The following is a 25724-nucleotide window of genomic DNA, read 5'->3' as shown; positions in this document are numbered from 1 at the left end:
GCCTGTAGTTATTTTTTCCTGTGGTATCTTTATCTGGTTTGGGTGTCAGCATGATAACTGACCTCATAGAATGAATTTAGAAGTTTTCCTTCTATTTTTTGGAATAGTTTGAGAATAGGTATTAACCCTTCTTTAAATGTGTTTGGTAGAATTTGCCTGTGAAGCCATCTGGTCCTGGACTTTTGTTTGTTGGGAGTTTTTTGATTACTGATTCAATATTCTTACTGGTAATCAGTCTGTTCAGACTTTCTATTTGTTCCTGCTTCACTTTCGGTAGGTTATATATTTCTAGGAATTTATCCATTTCTTCTAGGTTGTCCAGTTTGTTGGCATATAGGTTTTCATACTATTTTCTTACAATTGTTTGTATTCCTGTGGTGTTGGTTGTTACTTCTCCTCCCTCATTTGTGATTTTGTTTGAATCCTTTCTCTCTCTCTCTCTCTCTCTCTCTCTCAATCTGGCTAGAGGTTCATCAGTTTTGCTGATGTTTTGAAAGAAACAGCTCCTGGTTTCATCGATCTGTTCTATGGTTTTTTTTAGTTTCTATATCATTTATTTGTTCTAATCTTTATTATTTCCTTTCTTCTGCTGGTTTTGGGTTTTTTTGTTCTTTTTCTAGCTCCTTTAGGTGTAAAGTTAAGGTGTTTGAGATTTTTCTTGCTTCTTCAGGTAGGCATATATTGCTATGAACTTCCCCCTCAGAACCACCTTTGCTGCATCCCAGAGATTTTGGACCATTTCATGTGTTTTCATTTTCATTTATTTGTATGTACTTTTTGATTTCTTCTTTGGTATATTGGTTGACCCATTCATTATTTAGTAGCATGTTACTTAATCTCCATGTATTTGTGGTCTTTCCAGACTTTTTTCTTGTGGTTGATTTCTAGTTTCATAGCATTGTGGTCAGAAAAAATGCAGGTATGACTTTGATCTTTTTGAATCTGTTGTGGCTTGTTTTGTGGCCTAATATGTGATCTGTTCTGGAGAACGTTCCATGTACACTTGAAAAGAATGTGTATTCTGCTGTTTTAGGATCAAACATTCTGAATATATCTGTTAAATCCATTGGTCCAATGTGCCATTCAAAGCCCCAGTTTCTTTGATGGTCTTCTGTTTGGATGATCTATGCATCAATGTAAGTGAGGTGTTAAAGTCCCCTACTGTTATTGTATTACTATCAATTAGTCTCATTATGTTTGTTATTAACTGTTTTGGGTGCTCCCATGTTGGGTGAATAAATTTTTACAATTGTTATATCTTCTTGTTGGATTGTCACCTTTATTATTATATAGTCCTTCTTTGTCTCTTCTTGCAATTTTTGTCTTAAAATCTATTTTGTCTGATATAAGTATTGCTACTCGGGCTTTCTTTTGACATCCATTTGCATAGCCTCACTTTCAATCTGCAGGTGTCTTTAGGTGTGAAATGTGTCTCTCGTAGGCAGCATATAGATAGGTCTTGTTTTTTGTTTTTTTTTATCCTATGTCTTTTGATTGGAACATCTAGTCTATTTACATTCAAAGTAATTATTGATAGATATGTATTTATTGCTATTTTGTTACTTGTTATGTGGTTGTTTTGTAGTTTTTCTCTGATCCTTTTGGTTTGCTCTTTTTCTTTAGTGATATACTTTGATTCCTTTCTCTTTATTCTTTGCATATCTGTTAGTGGTTTTTGATTTGTGGTTACCATTAGGTTTGTATATAACCTCTTCTGCATATAGCAGTCTATATTAAGTTGATGGTCGCTTAAGTTTGAACACATTCTTTACTACTCTTTCCCCAATATTTTGTGTATTTGTATTTCATATTTTACATCCTTTTATTTTGTGAATCCTTTGAGTTTTTACAGAAATACTTATTTTTACTGCTTTTGTGTTTCCTTTTTTTATACTCTCTTTTCTTACTGTAAAGTATGGCCTTTAATTTCCACCACAGAGTCTTTAATATTTCTTGTAGGGATAGTTTAGTGGTCATGAACTCCTTTAGTTTTTGTTTGTCTGAAAAACTCTTTATCTCTCCTATTCTGAATAATAGCCTTGCTGGAAAGAGTATTCTTGGCTATTGTTTAAAATTATCATCATTATTCACATGGTGTTTTTCAAGGTGAAGAAACTACACACAGAAATAGGCTTTTGAAAATTCTAGTCTATAGGACTACTTTCCTATACAACAATTGGGTTAGGATAAATAGAAACTCTCTCTCTATTTGGGATTCAAACTATCTAGTTCACAGTCTTCATCACTTTCTAAGGTCTTAAATCTAGTTCATATCATTCATTTTTACTTGCCTTGTTTTTAGAGCACATGAGTTTGGACTCTTGGTACACACGATCACAATGGAAGAGGGTGTAGAATTTTATCCCTGCTAAGTATCGATGTTTATGGGTGGAGTACAAAAGAAGAACCTCAAAGGACAATATGGCAGCTGGAGAAAGGAGGAAGAACAGGTCAGTGTTTCAAAAGAGAGGTTGTGGTCAGCAGTGCCAGATGCTGCCAAGTGGTCAAGCTAACTAAATAAAGATTAGCAAGGGTTGGTCCATTAGATTTACTATCATGATGTGTTTGGTAGAAGACCTTAGCAAGAACAGTTGTTAGTTAACTTCTCTGGAAGGTGGTAGTGGTGGTGAGAAGCCTGTATCCAAGTAGGTTAAGGAATAACTAGAAAAATAAAATGAAAGGATAATGATAGAATTCTCATTAAAAAATGAGGGAGGAAAGGGAGGGGTACATGTGGGTCAAGCTAGTTTTGTGTTTGGGGATGGGAGAAACTTAAGCAATTTAAACGCTGATGGAAAAAGGATCCAGTAGAGGAAGATGATGAAAATACGTAAGGAAAAGGGGCTAATTGTGTAAGAGAAGAAGAAACTAGAGAAAGTGATGTTGAGAGGATATGTGAATGAATCAGCCTTAGACAGAAGGAAGGACATGTCTTATCATTGAAAAGATTAATAGAATGAATGCTCTTAGGAGTGTAGATTTGCTTTCAAGAGGTTGAGATTCCTCTATAACTGAAAACATTTACTTTTTCCATGAAGTAGGTGGCTGTTATCTACTAAAAGCCAAGATTAGGAGGGGTGTGTGTGTGTGTGTGTGTGTGTGCGTGTGTGCATGTGTGCATACACACACTAGTGCGCACGTGCTGGGGAGGAGAAGTTTGAGATTGGAAGATATTTTAGTTATTTAAGACTGTGTAACAAATTGCCCCCAAATGTAGTGGCTTAAAACATTATTATTTCACAATTTCTGTGAGTCAGGAGTGTGGATGTTACTTAGCTGGGTTTTCAGGGTCTCTTAACAAGGTTCCAGTCAAGATGTCAGCTGCTGTGACCTCAAGGGTTGGCTAGGGGAGGATCTGCTTCCAAGGTCACTTGGAATAACAAGTGGTTGTTGACAGAATTCAGTTTCTCCTGGGCTATTAGACTGAAGACTTCAGTTTTCTTTGCAAGGCCTCCCTCCATGTGGGGCTCACCATAGGGAATGACAGCTAGATTCCATCAAAGAGGAAGAGAAAGTGAGGAAGACAGAAGCCAAAGTCTTTTTGTAACCTAATCTGAGAAGTGGCATTCCACGACTGTTGCTGTATCTTTTTGTTAAAAGCAAGTCACTGTGTGCAGCCCGTAGCCAAAGGAAGGCACATTCTGGGAGATATAATCATTGTAAGCAATCTTTGAAGCTGCCTATCACAGAACAAAATGGAAAAGATTTGAAATGGATCTTGGGCATAGTAATATCACAGTGGCATTGATAGGATCAGTAGAAGTTGGTGAGCAGCCCTCAACACTGCAATTTAAGATCTGTTTCTGACCCACTCATCGTTGTTGTTGCTATTGGTTTTTCTTGAAAGATTTGTGCATAGGGCTTAAGAAAGAACCCTATTTGTGCATAGGGTTCACACAATACTGAAATGACCCATTGATATGTCTGTCCCTGAGATTGGAATTTTCTTGAGGATTGATAATATGTCTGATCTGTGGTCTCTCAGAAGTCAACAGGGCATGACCACTTTCACCTTTGGAGGTTCCAGGTATATTAAAAAAATTAAGAAATCTCAAAGCAACTTTCTAAAAACTGTGACCTGTTTAAAATATTTAACAGATTTCTACTTTTTCACAAATCAAAATATAATACAATGTAGTTATGCTTTTCGAAAGATAAATGACAGGATTTTCGGAAAGAAGATATTAATTCATAGTGCCAAGCAGGCACAAAAATGTAAAGTTTTAGAATTACAATATATCATTCTTGTCACTGCAGCTCTGTGGTTGAGGCCTTTCAGGTAGATGAAGCCTCGCTTCAGAGGGGCCTCCCGCCTCCTCTGGCACCAACTCTCAAGCCTAGGATAGTGGTTGGTTCATAGCAGACATTTAACAAATGTTTGTTGACATTTTTTCTGAAACAAAATCTTTCAAGAATGATTCATTTGACTTCTGAAAGTCAAGGTACCAGAATATGAGTTTTCTATTAGGACTCTTAAAATTCCATTTTACACATGATTTTGAAACTTTGAAGTGCTTTTACTATAGTTCCAGTGTATGACTTTCCCTCAGGCTTTCCTAGCATGATTCATAATTCTCCTTTGGAAAAATCTAAGCTGAATTCAAGGAATGTATGTGTAATGAGAAAGGGGCAGGGGAACAAATAAACACAGAAAATCTCTACCTCAACTTTTGACCCCATGAGCCCATGTTATTATGGATAAATCCAAGGGATGACTGAATCAGGGAACTCTAGAGCCATCTTACGTGTATGTTAGGGTAAAGACTCTGGAATGTACTAGATACAACCTAGCCATCCCAGGCTCCCCCAGACTAGGAAGACCAACACCAAGTCTTTGGGACAGTGGGAATTCCCTGAAACTCAGCTTCTGTCATCTTATTCCATACACTTTTGCCTGGTAAGCTCATTCTTGGTCTTGCTGAATATATAATCCACGACCTATATCTCCAGCTTCGACATTAATATTCAGCCCCAGGCTGGTGGCTCTGTTGGGATGCCCCTAGGGTACCTCAAAACCACATCTGATGTACATTAAGATTCATTACCCTCATTAAAATTATATTCTTGGTTATTGATACCTACATCTACCCATTAGTAGAATAATTCAGAAACCTGAAACTTTTTTTCCCTACTTCTCTCCCACACAAACATCTAATTGATATATTACCCAGTCCTGTTTATTTTAAACCTTAATAACTCTCAGGCAACTGATTAACGGTATTTCTGGAAAGATGTTTGGCCATTTTTATGGAGGAAGTTTGACAGTTTCATATCCTTCCACAAGTTGTATAATATTTTTTAAAATTTTATTTATTTTGAGAGAGAGAGCACCTGTGAGCACATGGGGGAGGGGGGAGAGAGAGAATCCTAAGTAGGCTCTATTGTCAGCACAGAGCCCAATGCAGTGCTCCAGTCCACGAACCTGTGAGATTGTGACTTGTGTCAAAATACAGAGTCAGATGCTTAACTGACTGAGCCATCCAGGTGCCCCACAATTTGTACAGTGTTATGTAAGTCAAGGGTACAGTAAAATCCCCAATTTTAAAGTATATAGATGTGAGTATGGGCATGGCAAGAGTGGGCATTAAGAAAATGCAACAATATATCAATACTGGCTGTCTTTTGGGGCGCCTGGGTGGCTCAGTCGGTTAAGCATCCGACTTTGGCTCAGGTCATGATCTCACGGTCCATGCGTTTGAGCCCTGCGTTGGGCTCTGTGCTGACAGCTCAGAGCCTGGAGTCTGTTTCAGATTCTGTGTCTCCCTCTTTTTCTGACCCTCCCCTGTTCATGCTCTCTCTCTCTCTGTCTCAAAAATAAATAAATGTTAAAAAAAAAAAAAAAAATACTGGCTGTCTTTTGATGGTAGAATAAGAGAATATTTTTCTTTCTACAAGGTTCAGTATTTTCTAAATGTTTTACACCAAGTATGTGTTATTCAATGTGAGTCCCATGAAGTCAGATACAATTTTTTTGTTCACTTACGTATTTGAAGTTCCGGAACAGTATCTTATATGTGGCAGGTGCTTAATAAATATTTGTTTGTTGAATGAATGAATCTTTTTTTTTTATGTTTCTCAGTCTATGTGTTCATGATTGCTATTGAGAGAGACAGACATACAGAATGTGAGCAGGGAGGAGCAGAGAGAAAGGGAGACAGAATCTGAAGCAGACTTCAGGCTCTGAAGTGTCAGCACAGAGCCTGACATGGGGATCGAACTCACAGACTGCGAGATCATTACCTGAGCCGAAGTCAGATGCTTTAACTGACTGAGCCACCCAGATGCCCCCAATGAATGTATCTTTATCATGTAAAAAGTCATATGAAAATTATTAAATGTACTAAAATTCCATTTCATCCTCTTCTTGGATTGTATCTTATTTTAATAAATTATTCATCCTTTCCTTTAGATCACCTGTGGCTGAAATGGTCAGCAGTGGCCATGCCTGCAAAAGTGGTTCCTGGCTCTTGATTTTTTTTTTTTTTTTTTCCCAACCTTACAAATATTTGCCCTCTATTCTTTCCTTTCAAGTTCTTCTGCAGGCATTGCTAAGCAGATTGGTCCCAAATGAGTTTTCAGAGAAGTGACATTAGCATCATGGTGGAATAAGAGATTTTCCTTTGTTTTTGGCTGCCCTCTCAACAACGTTGATTCAACATCCATCCACAGACAAAAGTGGTTTGTGGGAGCTGTGGAAGGCAGCACCATACACCAAGGGACCCAGGCGAAGTCTTGCCCACCTATATGTGAGGTAATAGGCATACATACCTTGGTCCTGACTGTGGACCCTGCAATGGTCCATGAACCAGCTCCAGCCCCTCTCAGCTGTGGTCCTGGAGACCCTGGAGAACACTGTCTTACACAATCACCAACAGACAAAAAGAGCTTTTGTGGAAATCTAGGTTTCTGAAGAAGTTCTAGCATGACGTTGGAGAAGAAAAAAAAAAGTTTGGATGCATTGGAGAGAGTAAGAAAACAGCTTGATTTTATCTTCATCATCCCTCCCCTAAGAGAGCACAGCTTGGGGCCAAGATCTTGGCCTGTGATTTCTCTGGAGTGGGGGCAGGGAATGCGCATGTGAGTGAGCCCTGCCTGCCACACCACCCCAGCTATGCAGAATGCCCAGAAGGAGGCACTCTCCCTACTGTGGCAGCAAGAACAAGTTTTGGCTGGTGGCTAGTGAGCATGCACAGAAAGCCAGTTCAAATCAGCAAGCCAGAGACCATAAACTTGAGCTTTAGTGCCACCTTTGGGAAAACAAAAGAGAAACTCAGCACTAGGTCAGCACTAGGCGAGGTTCACTGTAGGATCCAGAGAAGGCATACTAACTTAAGAATTCTGCCACAATAGGGAGCAAAAAGCATGAAGCAGGTGTACCTTTAGCAGGTCTAAGAAAGATTAAGAATCTCTAGCACGGCTGACAAGGCACTTCTCTCCCAAAAACAGTTAGTAAAGAATGGAGAAAGTGATTGCCATTTCAATTGGGAAGACAGCAATGCAAAACTTCAAGGAACATGAAAAATCAAGAAAACATGACACCACCAAAGGATCACACTAATCTTCCAGTAACAAATCCCGTAGGCATGGAAATCTGTGATTTACCTGATTAAGAACTCAAAATTTTAAGGAAGGTCACTGAGCTATAAGAAAATAGAAAGACAATTCAAGGAAATCAGGAAAACAGTGTGTTAACAAATGAGAAGTTTAATAAAGAGATAAAAAACATAAAACGGAACAAAACAAATTCTGGAGGTAAAGAGTACAGGGAATAAAATTTTAAAAAATGCAACAGAGAGCAGCACCAACAGCAGAATGAATCAAGCAGAATAAAGAATCTGTGAGGTAGAAAACAGGAGGAGAAATTCAGAGGAGAACAAAAAAGAACAAAGAATGAAGGTGTGAAGAAAGCTTTCTCTTGGTAGAAGAGAAGCAATCTGCAAATTATTGGAGAATCAGAAGAAGGGGAAGAAAGTTAATTGAAAGAAATAGTGACTGGACTCCCAAATCTGAAGGAGGGATTTGTCCATCCAAGTTCAGGAAGTTCATAGGACCCCAAACAAATTCAACCTAAAAAGTTGTTCTCCAAGATGCATTTGAATAAAGATGTCAAAAATCAAAGACAAAGAGAGAATCATAAAAGTAGTAAGGGAAATAAAACATCACTTACAAGAGAAGCCTGGTAGGCTATCAGCAGATTTCCCAGCAGAAATGTTAGAGGTTAGGAGAGAGTGGAATGATACTATTCAAGGTTCTGAAAGAAAAATCTGCCAATCAAGAATACTCCATCTGGTAAAGTTAACCTTCAGAAATGAGAGATAAAGATATTCCCAGATAAACAAAAGCTGAGATCAGACTCATGGCAGTTCATTGCCATGAGACCTGCTTTACAAGAAATGCTGAAAGGAGTTCTGTAAACTGAAATGCAAGGGCACTAATGAATAACATGAAAAATATGAAAATATACACAAATACATGGTCAAATTCAGAATACTCTAAAACTGTAATATGGTGGTATGTTAACCCCTTACTCTAGTATAAAGGCTAAGCATATTAAAAATAGCTATAGCTACGATACAGGTATGCCTCAGAGATATTGCAGGTTTAGGTCCAGACCACCACGATAAGGCAAATATCACAAAGTGACTCAAATGAATTTTTTGGTTTCCCAGTGGATATATAAACTTACACTATACTGTAGTCTATTAACTATGCAATAGCATTCTAATATATATATCTTAATTTAAAAATACTTTATTGGAGGGGGAACCAGGATGGCTCAGTTGGTTAAGTGTCCAACTTAAGCTCAGGTCATGATCTCATGGTTCCTGTGTTCAAGCTCCACATTGGGCTCCACCCTGGTGGTGAGGAGCCTGATTAGGATTCTCTCTCTCCCTCTCTCTCAGCCCCTCCCCTTCCCTCAAAATAAATAAGTAGACTTAAAAAAATACTTTATTAGTGTGCCTGGGTGGCTCAGTTGGTTAAGCATCTGACTCTTGATTTCAGCTCAGGTTATGATCTCTTGGTTCATGGGATGGAGCCCTGCATTGGGCTCTGCACTGACAGTGTGGAACCTGCTTTGGATTCTCTCTCTCTCTCTCTCTCTCTCTCTCTCTCCTTCCCCCACTTGTGCTCTCTCTATCTCAAACTAAAAAAAACCAAAAAACAAAAAAAAAAACTTCATTGTTAAAAAATGCTAACCATCATCTGAACTTTCAGCAAGTCATAATAACTGATCATAGATCACCATAACAAATAATAATGAAAAAGTTTGGAATATTGTGAAGATTACCAAAATATGACAGGGGCAAATGTTGTTGGAAAAATGGCACCAATTAGACTCGCTCAAGGCAGGGTTGCCACAAATCTTCAATTTGTAAAAAACACAGTATCCGTGAAGTACAATAAAGCGAAGTGCAACAAAATGAGGCATGGCTGTAATTTGTTAATGAATACACAGCATACAAAGTGGTAAGTTGTGACCTCAAAAACATAAAACAGGGAAGTAAGTGGGTAGGGTTTTTGGATGTGAATAAAGTTCACTTGTTCTCAGCATAAAATACGGATATAGCTATAAGATGTCTTACATAAGTCTCATGGTAACCAGAAAGCAAAAATCCATAGTAGATTTCACAAAAGAGGAAGAAAAAGGAATCAAAGCATACCACTACAGAAGGTCCTCAATTCATGAAGGAAGGCAGCAAGCAAGAAAGATGGGAACAAGGGAAATACAAGAAAGCCAGAAAGCAATGAATAAGATTGCTTTAGTAAGTCCTTCCCTATCAATAATGACTTATGTAAATGTATTAAATTCTCCAATCAAAAGGTATAGAGGCGTACCTGGGTGGCTCAATCTGTTAAGCATCTGATGTCGGCTCAGCAAATCATCTCGAGGCTCCTGAGTTTGAGCCCCACATAGGACTCTTTGCTGTCAGCACAGAGCCTGCTTCAGATTTTCTGTCTCCTTCTCTCTCTGACCCTCCACCACTAGTGTGCATGCACTCTCTCTCTCTCTCTCAAAAATAAATATACATTAAAAAAAAAAAAGGTATAGAGAGGTTGGATGAATAAAAAAATAAGACCCAACTCTATACTGCCTGCCAAAGAGTCTCTTCAACTTTAAAGACACACATAAGCTCAAAGCGCAGGCTAGAAAAAGATACTCCATGCAAGTGGAACCAGAAGAGAGCAGGACTAGCTATGCTTACGTCAGCCGAAATAGACTTTGAGCTAAGTGGTAACAAGAGACAAAGAGGGTCAATATATAATCATAAAGGGTCTATATATCAGGAAGATACAACAATTATATATATATATATATATATATATATATATATATATATATATATATAAAACATATAATTGTTGTATCTTCCTGATATATACATATGCATATATATGTATATATATATGCATATATATGCACATATATATGTATATATATCTCCAACATCAAGCACCTAAATATATTAATAATATACTAACAGATCTGAAGAGAGATAGACAGCAATTCAGTGAAAGTAGGGGACTTAAATACTCCATTTTTAACAATGGGTAGATCATCCATACTGAAAATCACTACAGAAACATTAGACTTGAACTACATTGTAGACCAAATAGACCTTATTGACATATGCAGAATATTCAATCCAACACATTCTTCTCAAGCACATGTGATGTATTTTGGATACACCAAAATACAAGATCTATACCAAGCATAGACCATATGATAGGTTACAAAACAAGTCTTAGCAAATTTAAGAAGATTGAAGTCATACTAAATATCTTTCCCAACCACATGCTATGAAACTAGAAATCAATAACAGGATGAAAACGGGAAACTTACCAAATATGTGGAAATCAAACATTCCACAGCTAAACAACCAACACATCAAAGAAGATATTAAAATGGAAATTTAAAAAAATCTTGAAACAAAAATTAAACACAGCACACCAAAATTTGTAGAATGCAGCAAAAGCAGTTCTGAGGGAAGTTTTTTCTTTTTCTTTTTCTTTTTTTTTTTTTTATTTATAAAGAGATGGAAACCAAGAAACAGGCTCTCTCTTTTTGTTAAGTTTATTTATTTATTCTGAGAGAGAGAGATTGCGCATGCCTGAGTGCAAGCTGGGAAGGAGCAGAGGGAGGGAGAGAGAGAATCCTAAGCAGACTCCATACTCAGTGCAGACATCAGGCTCAATCCCAGGAACCACCTGAGCCGAAATCAAGAGTCAGACACTTAACCAACTGAGCCACCCAGACATCCCATATTAGGGGAAGTTTACAGTGACAAATAAACTTATACATTAAGAAAAAATAAATCTATCAAATAAGCAATCTAACTCATATCTTAAGGAACTCGAAGAACAAACTAAGCCCATGCTAGCAAAGGAAGGAAGTAACAAACAGAGAAGAAAGAATGAAATAGAGACCAGAAAAACAACAAAAGGAATCAATGAAATTGAGAGCAGATTTTGTTTTTAACTTTTTATTTATTTTTGAGAGACAGCATGAATAGGGGAGGGGCAGAACCTGAAGCAGACTCCAGGCTCTGCACTGTCAGCACAGAGCCCGACACTGGGCTCAAACCCACGAGCTCTGAGCCATGACCTGAGCCTAAGTCGGATGCCCAACCGACTGAGCCACCCGGGTGCCCGATGAGAGCAGATTTTGTTTTTAAAGTTAAACAAAATTGACAAACTTTTAGCTAGATTAACCAAGAAAAAAAGAACACTCAAATAAATAAAACCAGAAATGAAAAGGAAACATTATAATGAATACCACAGAAATACAAAGGATCATAAAAAATTACTGTGAAGAGTTGTACGCCAATATATTGGATAAACTAGAAAAAATGGATAAATTCCTAGACACATGAAGTTTACCAAGACTGAATTAGGAAGTTAAAAATTTGAACAAATAATGAGTAGGGAGATGGAATCAGTAATCAAAAACCTCTCAACAAAGAAAAGCCCAAGACCAGATGGTTCACTGGTGAATTCTACCAAATGTTTAAGAAGATTTAACATAAATCCTTCTCACTCTTTCAAAAAAAAAAAAATTTGAAAACGAGGGAACATTCCCAAACTCACTTTAAGAGGTCAGTATTACCCTGACACCAAAGCCAGATAAGAACAATATGAGAAAACTACAGGCCAATATTCCCGATAAATCAGATGCAAAAATTCTCAACAAAATTCTAGCAAACGGAATTCAACAGCACATTAAGAGGATCATACACCATGATCAAGTGGGATTTATCCCTGGGATATAAGGATGGCTCAATATACACAAATTAATAAATGTAATATACCACATTAATTGAATGGAAGGTAAAAATTATTATAATCTTAGTAGATTCAGAAAAAGCATGTGAGAAAAATACTTTCATGATAAAAACTGCTAACAAATTGGGTGTAGAAGGAACATACCTCAACATAATAAAGGCCACATATGACAAGCCCATGCCAATATGATAATGGTTAAAGTTTGAAACCTTTTACTGTAAGATCAGGAAGAAGACAGTGTGCTCACTCCTACCACTCATATTAACATAGTAGTGGAAGTAGTGGAAGTCCAGAATAATCGGGCAAGAGAAAGAAATAAAGGGCATCTAAATATGAAAGGAAGAATAAAACTGTCTTTGTTTACAGATGATTATATATATATGTGTGTGTGTATATATACGTATATATACGTATATATATGTAATGTTATAAACATATATAATAAATATAAAATAAATATATAAATATTATATATGTGTTATGTCTAAAGAAAAGCACGTTCAGAAGAATGAAATGGGATCCCTTACACCCCTCACAAAAATTAACTCGAAATGGATGAAAGACTTAAACATAAGACTTGAAACCTTAAAACTTCCAGAAGAAAATAGGAAAAGCTATAGGGGAAAATCTGAACTTTGGTCTTGTCAATGATTTTTTGGATATGGCACCAGAAGCACAAGTAACAAAAGCAAAAATTAGTAAGTAGGAGTATATCTGATAAAAGGCTTCTGCATAGCCAAGGAAACAACCAACAAAATGAAAGGTAACCTACAGAATCTAAGAAAATATTAGCAAATTATAGGTCTTAAAAGGGGATAATATCCAAATATATAGAGAACTCTTACAACACAATGGAAAAAAAAACTCATTAAAAAATGTTCATAGGAACTGAACAAGAAGACATACAAATGGCCAATAGGTGCACGAAAAGATACTCCATTATTAATCGTCAGAGAAATGCAAACCAAACCACAATGAGATACTGCCTTAGAGCTCTTAGAGTGGCTGTCATCAGAAAACAAGAGATAAGTGTTACTAAGGATGTGGATGTGCACTCGTGGTGGGAATGTAAATTAGTACAGCCATTATAAAAAATGGTATGGAGATTTCTAAAAAAATTAGAACTAGAACTATCATATGATTTATCAATCTCACTTCCGGGTATACATCCAAAGCAAATGAAATCAGGATCTCAAAAAGATATCCTCACTCCCATGTTCATTGCGGCATTGTTCACAATAGCCAAGATATGGAAATAACTTAAGTGTCCTTCAAAAGGTGAGTGGATAAGATATGGTGTGTGTGTCATATATGAATACCATTCAGCTATGAAAAAGAAGGAAATCCTGCCATTTGCAACAACATAGATGGAACTTAAGGGCATTATATTATTTTTAAAGTATTTTTTAATGTTTATTTTTGAGACAGAGAGGGCGCAAGTGGGGGAAGGGAAGGGAGAGAGGGAGGGAGAGAGAGAGAGAGAATATGAGAAGTAGGTTCCCAGTCAACAGGAAGCAGACAGCCCAATGCTGGGCCCAAACTCCTGAACCGTGAGATCATGACTTGAGCCAAAGTTGGACACTTAACCGACTGAGCCACTCAGGAGCCCCACGAGGACATTATATAAGAGAAATAAGTCAGGTGGAGAAGATAAATATTGTTTGGTAGATTCTACATGTAGAATCTAAAAAAGATAGACACAGAGTAGAATGGTGGTTGCTAGGGCCTGGGGGGCAGGGAGAAATACAGAGATGTCAGTCAAAAGGTACAAGTGTCCAGTTAGAAATGAAAAAGTTCTGGGAATCTAATCTACAGCATGGTGACTATAGTTAACAACACTACATTGTATACTGAAAGTTGCTAAGAGAGTAAATCTTTTTTTTTTTTTTAATTTTTTTTCAACCTTTTTAATTTATTTTTGGGACAGAGAGAGACAGAGCATGAACGGGGAAGGGGCAGAGAGAGAGGGAGACACACAGAATTGGAAACAGGCTCCAGGCTCCGAGCCATCAGCCCAGAGCCTGACGCGGGGCTCGAACTCACAGACCGCGAGATCGTGACCTGGCTGAAGTCGGACGCTTAACCGACTGCGCCACCCAGGCGCCCCGCTAAGAGAGTAAATCTTAAATGTTCTCACCACAAAAAAGAAATGGTAATCATACAAGGTAATGGAACTGTTAATTGAGGCTATGGTAATAATCATTTTTGCAATATATGTCAAATCAATACCTTGTACACCTTAAACTGACACAATGTTATATGTCAATTACAGCTCAGTAAAGCTGGAAAAACCAAAACAAAATGAGTTTTCAATTCCACTTTTTTGGGGGGAAGGCAGCATCGCCTCCTAGTGGCTGTATCAAGAATGGCAACGTTGATCAATCTTCAAGACTGCCTAGCATTAGGCCCCTGCAAGTCCCAGGTTCTCCAGTGAACCAGGAGGTCCTGCTTGAAGCCCTGCGTGCTGCTGCCCCCTAGTGGTGAGTGAGCAGGCACAGGCCTCACAGCTTTTCTCTAAGGCTGGAGGGGATGCGAAACTTCCAGGCAGAAAGTTAGCAAACGTTGAAATTGGCTGGGCTATTGAAACCAGACACAGTCCACCATCCTCCCTTCAAGCCTCGGGAGATGTTGGAGTCAGGCAGGAGGAATCGTCAGGGCCTGCCCTGGGAAGAGGGCTGAGATGTGGTTCTTCAGTGGAGCTGCAGGATCTGTCGGTGCCATTCCCCTACTTGTGTGTATGCAAAATGAACACGACGCGGAAAGAGGACGGAGCGCATCTGCTCGCAGTGACCCAGGGCCAAATGGTCTTTTTCTTTTTTTTCCAAATGAATTCAGGTGACTGTTGGTTTGCGGGGGCGGGTGTCTCTAACGGATCAAAAGTGACACGTGCGTCACACTCCAGTTCGCCTTTCAATTCTACAGGTGTTTTGGTTGTTTTAGTTTGGGGTTGTTTGTTTGTTTATTTGTTTTTGCTTCCCAGCCCTCGGTTTTGAAAGAGGACTTCCACTACCCCCATTTTGACCCCAGTCTGTACTTTCTAATTGATTAAGTTCTTCTTTCCAGCGTATCTCTTAACTTAGGCAAAAGACCCTGTGGACAGAGAGCATCCTGTGATGGGAACCGAAATTACCCCTTCAAGCAATAAGCACTGCCCTGTGCCAGCAAGACCCTGTGATCGATCCCAAGATGATGACCGATCTGACCTTTACTGCCCACCTGCACATACCCAGCAACTTTGTCTCACATTTTCCTTATATAAACCTAGAAGTATTTCCAGCACTTTGGACAGGTTGTGTGACATTAGTCCACTGTTGTCCCAGTGCTGGCCTCACTGAAATACATTCCTTTCTGGTTTCACCACCGCTGGTCTCTCTGCCTTTGGATTTTGTCAGTGTGGCCAAACCTGGTCTGTTTGGGGCCCCCGAGCCAGGTGCTCTTGCACCCCTGTACCCCGCTTACGGTTTCCTTCTCTCCCATTTTTTTTTTCACCTTATTTTTCTCCCTCGATTCACCTGCTCTGATAGCTCTAAGCCTCGGTGCCATCTTCTTTTCCAAGTCTAGAACCAAGACTCATGCAGCCTTGAAGGGTTGTGGCATAAATGCAGGTGTATTCAAGATGAGCCCATGGAGGCACCTGGGTGGCTCAGTCAGTTAAGTGTCTGACTCTTGATTTTGGCTCAGGTCATGATCTATCTTATGGAGCACCCCCCCTCACCCCCCCCCCCCCCCAATCATGCTCCATGCTAACAGCACAAAACCTGCTTAGGATTCTCTCTCTTTCTCTCTCTCTTGCTTCTGCCCCACTTGTGCATTCACACTTCCTCTCTCTCAAAATAAATAAACTGTAAATATTTTAAAAAATAATAAAATGAGCCCATATTCTTCCCTGTTCTCTTTATCATTTCTCTCTGCCCCTCACAGATACACCTGAGTCCACTGTTATGGAAAAGAATAGATTCCATGATATAAATGCCATTTACGGTGATGTAAATTGAGAGACATGACCAACAGACCAATGGAACATAATATTAAGCCTAAAAACAGCTCTGCACAATCTGGACACCACATGTCTCATAGACTAGAAACAGCACTATTTGTGAGGCATATCTTGATTCCCAATATGTTAAAATAAGAAAAATTTTAGAGTTCCTCTGCATATAATCCATGCCTAATCTATGGCACTCCTGGTCCCTCCCAGTTCCTACCCCCCCCCCCTTCACACCCTAATTGCTTTCATGAATGGATGTTCTTTTCACACCACTTGAGCTCAGAACCTCTCCCAGTGGAGCAGGTAGCCTTTAAGCCAGGCCTTAATGATCACTATCTCCTAGTATTCATGTCTGTCTTTTCATCTTCTGTTGAGGTGGGCTGGACCTGGTGATTTTCTTCCAAATACAGCTGGGTAGATTCAAAAGCTGAGTCAGTCTCTGCTGAAGCTGAGAGCTGGAGGTTTGTCAGATAGCTATCCTCCTCACAGCTGGGCATCGAGTCTTTTTATTCAGGGGAGAACTGAACAGTAAGTATCAAACTCATCAAATATACCAGAAAACCAGTGTTCATACTGATACTTAAAACTAACTGAACAGGGCTCCCTGGTGGCTCAGTCAGTTAAGCATCCGACTTTAACTCAGGTCATGATCTCACACTCCGTGAGTCTGAGCCCCATGTCGGGCTCTGTGCTGACAGCTCACAGCCTGGAACCTGCTTCGGATTCTGTGTCTCCCTCTCTCTCTCTGCCTCTCCCCTGCTCATGCTCTTTCTCTGTCTCAAAAATAAATAAAAACATTAAAAAAATTTTAAACTAACAGAACATTTATTAATCACCACTGGATGTTGCTATGACATACCTTTTCTCTGCAAATTGATAAAGGAAAAGAATTAAGCATTTATTCAGTCATTGCCATATGAATTGCATCTTAGTCTAAGAAAACAATTAGTAAGAGAAAGTACATATTTATAGTAGACATCTATTAATACATGAAGGTGAAAGATAGGATGAAGTAATCATCATTTTGTAACATGTCCCCAACCCCCATGATATAATGGATCTAGGTAATAATCATTAACAGATGCTAATGCCACTAATTAACACATTAATGGGAGAATATGTAACTGAGGGATCAAACATATATCGCCTAAATCCAGCTATAATTCTTAATCTCACTGTAAGATATTATGTACCTTTTCATTAACAGGTAAACGGCATCACTTATGAAGTATTTTTGCCTATAAAATTCAAACTAAATCTAACAAATATCAAGATCTTATGTTCATATAGTTATGAATAATAAAAGAACAATTAACACCGGAAGAGATCAGTCAAATCCAGGAAGTGGAAAATTCTACAGGATAAATTACCTACATTTTCAACAATAAAAGGCAAGAAAAAAGGCCTTGGTAAATTGCCACAAATAAAAATATTTATGAGGCAAATCAACTACATGTGTTGTAATGTGTGGATCTTCTTTGAATCCCGATTTAAAGAAATCAGGTGAAAAAAGGACATTTTTAAGACTGGGGGCAATTTGAACACATACTGATTATATAACACTAAAATTATTGTTAGAACTATAAAATGTAATAGTAGCAACACGATTATGAAGAAAGTCCTGGTGTATCTTAGATAGATGCTGTAGTAGTGACAGAGTGAATGATACGATGTCTATTATTTGCTTTAGAATACTCTGGGGGAAAAATGTGAGGGACAGGTGAAATAAGATTGCCAAACGTTGAAAAATAGTTAAAACCTGGTTGATGGATACATTAAGGTTCATTAAACTATTTTTCTCCATGGGTATATTTGGATTTCTCCATAATAAACATTTAAAGTGAAATTTTTAAACTTAGAACCATATCAAAAGGTGTCCAAGATATATAAATATAAGTAATTCAAAACTTGATGACACAGTTTATCTGTGTGTATGTAAAAGATACATTCCAAATATGTTTAAAAATTGGTTGACCTCCCAATGTCAGATTCAGCAAATCTCTAACATGATATGCACATATTATTCATCTGAATTCGAAAGGGAGGTCAATGTTTACAACCCAGTATGAGAGCCCAGATACCTCTTTGTTCCGGCCCTGAAATATTATCATGCATTTTGCCATTGTACCTTGTTGGTAATGGATGCGGAGCAGACGGACGCCATTGCTGGTTCTCTCTGTAGCGACTTCTTTCTGGTGCACCCGTAACACAGGCCAGCTATGCCTTCCTTCTCCCTTGGGTTTCAGCAGTCACTGGGTTCAGACAATTCTGACTTGGCCTCCCCCTTCTAAGAACCCAGGCTGAGCTCTCCTATTCTGTGTATCTTTGTTCTGATCTTCACCTCAGCTATGAGAATCCGAAATTGCTCCCATAAACCTTTCAACTAGCTACAGCTTTCAATCTGCCATCTTTACTGTCTATTGTTTGATTTTTCTGTTTTGTTATTTCTCATTTATTATTCTACTGTAGCCTATTTTTTTCCCCCTGCAATTAAACAAACAATACAAGTCTCACTTTAAAGGGAGGTATCATGTTTGGAATATACGTCTGGTGATGCTCACAGCATTGGCTGTGTTCTCTTGACTGTGTCTTTGCTCTCTCCCTAGAATGTAGGGTCTGAAAGCTACAGCCGGTTGTCTTTGTGTTGGGTGGCTCCCCTTACAGCACCCGGAACACAGAAGGATATCAAAATTTGCTTCCTAAGTGTTGGGGATAACTAGACTTTATTACAGTAAGATGAATATCTAGTTGAGGAAATCCATAATGTATTCACAGATGCTTTTGTCAACAGGTTGTTAGACACAGATGAAGAGGAATGTATTACAATGCAATACACCATCGACATGATATACTAAGGAAAAACATAATCCATTTAGAGAAAGAAAATTCCCCCAGAGGCAGTATTTAACATTTGTTCTCATTAAGATTATAATTCTACCCATGATAATATTGAGAATGATGATAATCACAGTAATAATTGAGCAAATTAAATTCATGGACGTGCACGCTTGCACTGCTCCAGCTACCTTGTAAGGAGAGGTGATTTGTCCCCATTTCACAGATGACAAAAGGAGGCCTAGAGAGGTGAGATAATCTGCTGAGGAGAACTTCCCCTTCACCCAAGCCGTCCAGTTTCTGCAGCTTCTGAGGGAGAAACACCGGTCCAAACACAGTCTGAGGTCCTTGGAATTGAGCAATCACCAGGAGAAGGCAACACTGGGAAGTGAAAGTCCAATCTAAGAACTGGCTCACCACCCTTGCAACCTCCTTCACGTCACAAATTCCCTTGTCACTCCCCCCATTCAGAGTGTTCAGCCTGGAAACCTAGGTTTCTGTGTCCATTCCAACATTACAAACCAGTGTCCCCCCCAGTTTTCTTTTCTCAGGTGCACTAGTCCTTTTTATTGTCAAACCCAATTCAATCTATCACGAAGAGAATTTGATCCTGGATAATTTCATCCAAGGTGATTGGGTTTTGTATGAATATCATCAGGTCTTTTGATGCAATTATCTGGTGTGAGCTGAGTGCACCACCACCCTGAGCTCAGCCACTCCCTTCTCTCGGGACCTGGAAGGGCTCTCATGGGACCGCCAAGACTTCCCCTGGGAAAAACGCTTTCCAGTCCCCGTGGGCTTCTGCGCTGGCGCTGCTCCGGTAACCGAGACTTGCAGAGTCTGGAAGACATGACCCAGGACGTCCGCCCCCCACCAGGAAACCCCCTAGGAGCCAGAGGCGCCCCGCGTCAGCCGGACGCCAGCCAGGAGCCAGGCCGCCGCCCGCCCCCGCAGCCTCCCGCGGCGCGGTCGCCTCTCTCCGGGACCCACGAGAGGAGCCCGAGGCCTCTGACGGTGGGGACCCTTCAGAGGGTCGCCCTGTTCCTGACCCCAGGAGCCACCACCGCACGTCCCAAGGCACTGGATCCGAAGCGCTGTGGCCCAGACGCCCCTGGCCACCAAGGAGCCCTGAGATTTCTGCCGAGACCCTTCTCCGCTCACCATCCTTCGCGCACGGAAGGCGTTACGGTGACACCTGTGCGTTTGCAGGATAACCACGGAAGCAGTCTTGTCTTCGGAGTCCGTAGACAATTTTCTTTCCGCTACTCACTGACCAGGAACAACGCCAAAGTCTTTATTTCTCCCGCGTGTCCCCGGTTCGTCTGCCAGGGAGCGACGAGGCGCAGGGGTGCGGGTGGCAGGTGACGGTTCCCGCGCCGGACCCTCGGCCGACGGGCTCTGCTGCGCGCGGGGAAGGCGGTGGGGTCTGCGGTGCATTGGGGTGCAGTGGGGGCGGCCAGGAGTACAGCGTGGCGCTTGGTGGGTCCAGCAGAAGATGGCTCCTGGAACAGCAGGCAGGCGGCCGGCGGCCTCCAGGACTCGGCTCAGCCGGGAAACGCCCCCGCCGCAGGGCCCTGGCCGCTCCGAGCTGGGATCTGTCTCAGAAGCCCTCGGGGCATCCGCACGTGTCTCTGCCCCCGCCACCACCGCACTACCCCACCCCCCTCTCCAAACTCCCCCAGAAGTTCAGGGGCCCTCGGGCGCCGGCCAGAGCCCAACGAGTGGCCCTTATCCCTCGACTCTCTGCAGCCTTTTGGCCCAGCGCCTGCCAGCGTCCCCCGAGCTGACCTGCCTCAAGGTCGCTGAGGTGCAAGGTGAGGGACGTCGTGACCTGGACACGTGACCTGAGAAACCGGCCCCCCTGCTGAGAGCGGAGGGTTTGAGGTCGCGGAGGGTTTGAGGTCGTGGAGCGGGCGTGCTCATTTGCAATCTGCATCTCTGCGAGGTGACTTTCTCAAGGTGCCTTAACTCCCAACACCGAAGGGACTCCATCCTGGAGGTGGGAGGGAACTGTCCCTTGAGAACAATACCGAACAATAAGGCAAGAGTGTCGGGCTCAGCAGGTGCGGCCACTTTAGAATTCCCCAACTAGATGAATTCTAACACGCATCTGCCCCACCCCCAAGGTTTCTGAGAAGCTATTGTGAACCTGTCAATTTTCTAGTTACAGTATATCTGTATGTAAGTATGTAGCCCAGAAATTGAACAATAATATACATACCTTCATGTAGCCAGCTTTGCCTACAAAATGAACTTTCTCAATTTCATTTACCCTAGATACATTTCTTTGGGGGTTTACAACGACTTAATTCGTACTTCCTATTGCTTTTCCCAGTTCTTAGTTTTGACTATAAACATGCCGATCTTGTGGGCGGATTGTGTGTGTGCTGGGGGGAGATGTGTGCTTGTTCGTGCACTGTGTGTAACAGACTGCCACTTAAGTTTTGTTTTTCGAGAATATGTGTGAGAATACGTGCTTTGTAAATTTCATCACTGTGTTACTCTACCAAATACAGTCCTAACTGCAGTGTAAGAAATATGTATTACCCTACAATGTGACAGTCATTGGTAGTATCAATGGGTAATAAATATCTTTTCAATTTGGTAGGCGAAAGATACGTGCTCTTGTTTCAATGTCTGTGTTTTTTTGTTTTTAGGAGTTTGAACCTCATTTAATAAACTTTTTTAAAATAAGAAAATTATGTGATATGAATGGTATTTTGCTTTCAACAAAACCGAGGAACTAAATTGTACTTGTTTGAGATGAAGTTTAAGTTCCCTGAGCGATATTGGCTGGAAGCTGCCCTGAGTTCCTTGCCAAGTGGGCTCCTGCAGAGGTCGGCTGGTCACAAGAGATCCTGCCCCAGAGAGAAGTCCGGGAGAGGCCGTGTGAGCAGGCTGAGGCAGGAGTCAGGTTAAGCATGGAGTCTTTCTCCTGGATAATTTTCTTGCTTGCTCTAGCTAGGGAGCTACACTTTGGCCTTTAGTTTCAGGGTCCTCTCAACCCTCCACCCTTACCATCAGTACCAGTCTCAGCCCCTAACCACATCAGACTCTGCATGATTCCATCTTTGGACTACTTTGTGCCAACGGGGATTGGAGAAGCTCCTTGTTCCTGTCCCAGGACCCCTATGCTAAGAAAATTAACACATGAAGAAGGGATTCAAATTCTTGATTAAAATGACATTTCTTTTTTTAAATGTTTCTTTATTTTTGAGAGAGAGAGAGAGAGAGCGCGCGCGCACGTGCACAAGCTGGGGAGGCAGGGAGAGAGAGAGGGAGACACATTCTGAAGCAGGCTCCAAGCTGTCAGTGCAGATCCCAATGAGGGGCTTGAACTCACGAACCAGGAGATCATCACCTCAGCCGAGGTCAGATGCTTACCCAACTGAGCCACCCGGGCACCCCTAAAATGGCTTATTTCATTCTTGATGGAAGGATGTGTAAGAAAGGAAAGATGTCAGGTTTCTTTTTTAAAAAAATTTTTTTTTCAACGTTTTTTATTTATTTTTGGGACAGAGAGAGACATAGCATGAACGGGGGAGGGGCAGAGAGAGAGGGAGACACAGAATCGGAAACAGGCTCCCGGCTCCGAGCCATCAGCCCAGAGCCTGACGCGGGGCTCGAACCCACGGACCGCGAGATCGTGACCTGGCTGAAGTCGGACGCTTAACCGACTGCGCCACCCAGGCGCCCCAGATGTCAGGTTTCAAGATGAAATATTGAGAGAAATTTTTCTTCTTTAAAGTTTATGGTTTCATCTAAAAAATCACGATCAATATAAAACAAATATTCTTAAAATATCCTGAAAACAGAAAGAAAAACTTCCAATATTTACACATTATTAAGGAAGTCTAAATCATTCTTCTAAGATGGTTAAAAGGAAAATATTATAATAAGTAAATATAATGTTGAATGTGATATCACTGTTGTATTCTTTTTATGCTTTTTGGGAACAGAAATGAAATATGCTCAAATAGTTGAAGCATCAAATAACTTATTAGGGGATAATTTTTTTAAATTTAATGGAATAATGAGGACATAGTTTAGACTGAACAACAGTAATGGTTTTTAGAACCACAGAGCAAAGTGGGTCCCAAAGAGTAATCAGAAAACACGAATCCACAACCACTACTACTGTTGATCTGTTCAGAATCACCAAATCCCTGGCAAGTGTTACCATATGGGGTCATTCCAAGTGTTTGTGGGGAATGCATGCATGGAGTAATCCTCAGGCATTATTGTTGGAGGGTATGTGTTGCCTGTCTCCTGGAGAACAATATGGCATTACTCAATGAATTTAGGTTTTTGCACTTTTTCATGGCATAACTCTGTTCATGGGTATATATTTTAGAGAAATTCTCTCACAAGGACTATCATATGTGGTGAAGTTGGGTAATTGATGTTCTGAGTGTCTACTGTGGGGCAGCAGATAGGTAAAATGTGGCAGGGGCTCATGGGAGGTTAGTATGTCAGCAGTGGAAACCACAGATGAAATGTACATGTAACAGAGGTGTCTAGCTGGGTCAGTCCAAAGAGCATGTGACTCTTGATCGTGGGGTAATGAGTTCAAGCCCCATGCTGGGTGTAGAGATTACTAAAAATAAATAAATAAATAAACTTAAAAACATTTTTATTTAAAAAATTTGTTTTTAACGTTTGTTTATTTTTGAGACAGAGAGAGACAGAGCATGAATGGGGGGAGGGTCAGAGAGAGAGGGAGACACAGAATCAGAAGCAGGCTCCGAGCTGTCAGCACAGAGCCTGACGCGGGGATCGAACTTGTGAACCACAAGATCATGACCTGAGTCGAAGTCGGACACTTAACCGACTAAGCCACCCAGGCGCCCCTAAAAACATTTTAAAAAAGAGAAATGTAGGGCACCTGGGTGGCTCAGTCAGTTACGTGTGTCCAACTCTTGATCTAGGCTCAGGTCTAGATCTTGACAGTGTGGTTTCAAGCCCTGCACTGGGCTCTGCTCTGTGCATGAAGCCTACTTACAAAGAAAAAATAAGACAGAAATGTACATGTCACAATTTTATAAACTTGCAAATGAATGGAAAATACTAAAAAATTACAATTTTAAGGAAGGCATGGGACTTTCCTTTTCCCACCTCTACCGAATTACTTCTTTACTCGTTGACCTACATATACTCTCAGTTCAGCTCCAGCATAAACTACGTTTATGATCTTGTTTTCATCTAACGCTCAGGGTCTCATCTTTAACACCAGGCAATCGTCTCTGATACTCTAAAAGAAGGGACATGAGAAGTGTGATTTGTCTACGTGTGCCTGACAAGGAGAGAGGCTTTCTACAGCGACTGTAAACAGCCAGGAACTTGACCTCTCTCCCCAAAGACCTTCCTTCTCCCTGCTCCTCCCTTAAGTCCATCACTGAAACCCTTCAAACTCTCAAAAGCGCCGCCCACAATGATGCAGTTTTCTCCTTAATCTTATCCGGCTCCGAGATAATTTGCAAGGCTAATGAGGGTCAGCCCCAAGTATCAGGACAGTCCTTTCTGAGATCCTACACACGACAGAGCGCTATAAAAAGGCACACCCAGCGCTGGATGCATCTTCTTTCTCCCAGACTGGCTGCACGTCTCGGCCTGGTCAGAGGCTGAAGCCATGGACCCCCATCTGCCCACGCTGGAAGGGCCGTCTTGCAGGTGGGCACGTCCGGAGCCCCGCATGCCCCCGGGCCTGAACCGAGAACAGGCCTGGGCCTGGGCGCTGGATAACTTCCCGGCGCTGAGCCGCCCCTCCTGCCAACGCCCCCAGTTGTGCGGGGACTGGAACCCCGGTGCGTGCGGGAGGCTGAGCCACGCTTGCCCTTGGCACGGAGATGGTCCCCGGCTTGAGAGGGGCCAGAAACGCTGTCGAGACCCTCACGTCCCGGCTGAGACCGCGATGGAGCTACAGTCACCTCCACGAGAGGCACATGCGACAGACCGTGTTGCCCGATGGACCCTGAACCGGCCAGGAGATGCCAGCGCCAGCGGAGGTGGCCAGACCCACGGCCAGACCGCCTCCAGGAGCCCAGGCTGTCCCCGGAAGCTGCTGAAAACCGTGGCTCAAAGCAAGGTGGAAGCTGGAGAGGGAAAGAATTCCAGCATCGTCGTCGGGGCCCACAGCACCCCTTCAACCGATGCGCTGGAAGGAGCCCGAGACACCCTATGGGGCCCTCATTCTGTCTGTGTGGACTTCTCCTCGCTGGACTGGCGGGACCGAGATGAACCTTGAGGTCTCTGGTGGAGAACCTTCCTTATTTACTTTACCTGTCCTCAATTACCTACAGGTTTTTACATTAGAAAACATTCTTCATGGAATCAGTATCTTGAAAAACTTCTTCTAGAGCTACTGAGAATCGACACAAATTCTAATCTTACTCGAGTTCCACACGACAATTAAAGCCTTTTCCCCTTATTCTCAGCCTGTGGATTTAATTTTGGGCGGGTGTGGTCAGGACCCGAAGGGAGTGGTGGGTTCGGGGCTGAAAGGCTGGTGGGAGCTCATTAAAATCAAAGAAATGCAAATTAAAACAATGAATACCAGAGGGGAGGGGGGATAATGGGTGAAATAGGTGAAGGAGATTGAGTTCATTTATATCGAGGAGCA

The 25724-nt window shown here is 41.3% G+C and overlaps 1 protein-coding gene across 2 annotated transcripts; it reads left to right on the top strand.

Moving 5' to 3' along the window:
• Positions 1 to 21023: 21023 nt before the first annotated feature.
• Positions 21024 to 25523, top strand: LOC131509484 (uncharacterized). Of its 2 annotated transcripts, none has more exons than XM_058725321.1 (2): positions 21024 to 21286; positions 24339 to 25523. In XM_058725321.1, exon 2 carries the CDS (start codon positions 24735 to 24737, stop codon positions 25347 to 25349), a length of 615 nt encoding a protein of 204 aa, XP_058581304.1. In that variant the 5' UTR covers positions 21024 to 21286; positions 24339 to 24734; the 3' UTR covers positions 25350 to 25523. The 2 variants fall into 2 exon arrangements, with proteins under 2 accessions (XP_058581304.1, XP_058581372.1); XM_058725389.1 differs by having other exon boundaries at positions 24319 to 25523.
• The last annotated feature ends 201 nt before the right edge of the window (positions 25524 to 25724 follow it).

The sequence above is a fragment of the Neofelis nebulosa genome, chromosome 1, assembly GCF_028018385.1.
Source record: "Neofelis nebulosa isolate mNeoNeb1 chromosome 1, mNeoNeb1.pri, whole genome shotgun sequence".
NCBI classification, from domain to species: Eukaryota; Metazoa; Chordata; class Mammalia; order Carnivora; family Felidae; genus Neofelis; species Neofelis nebulosa.
The sequence above is the reverse complement of the archived record's forward strand: the minus strand, read 5'-3'. Positions and strand labels throughout refer to the sequence as shown.

Coding starts and splice junctions, on each gene's coding strand:
- LOC131509484 (XM_058725321.1), top strand. CDS start 24,735: ATGGACCCCCATCTGCCCACGCTGGAAGGGCCGTCTTGCAGGTGGGCA.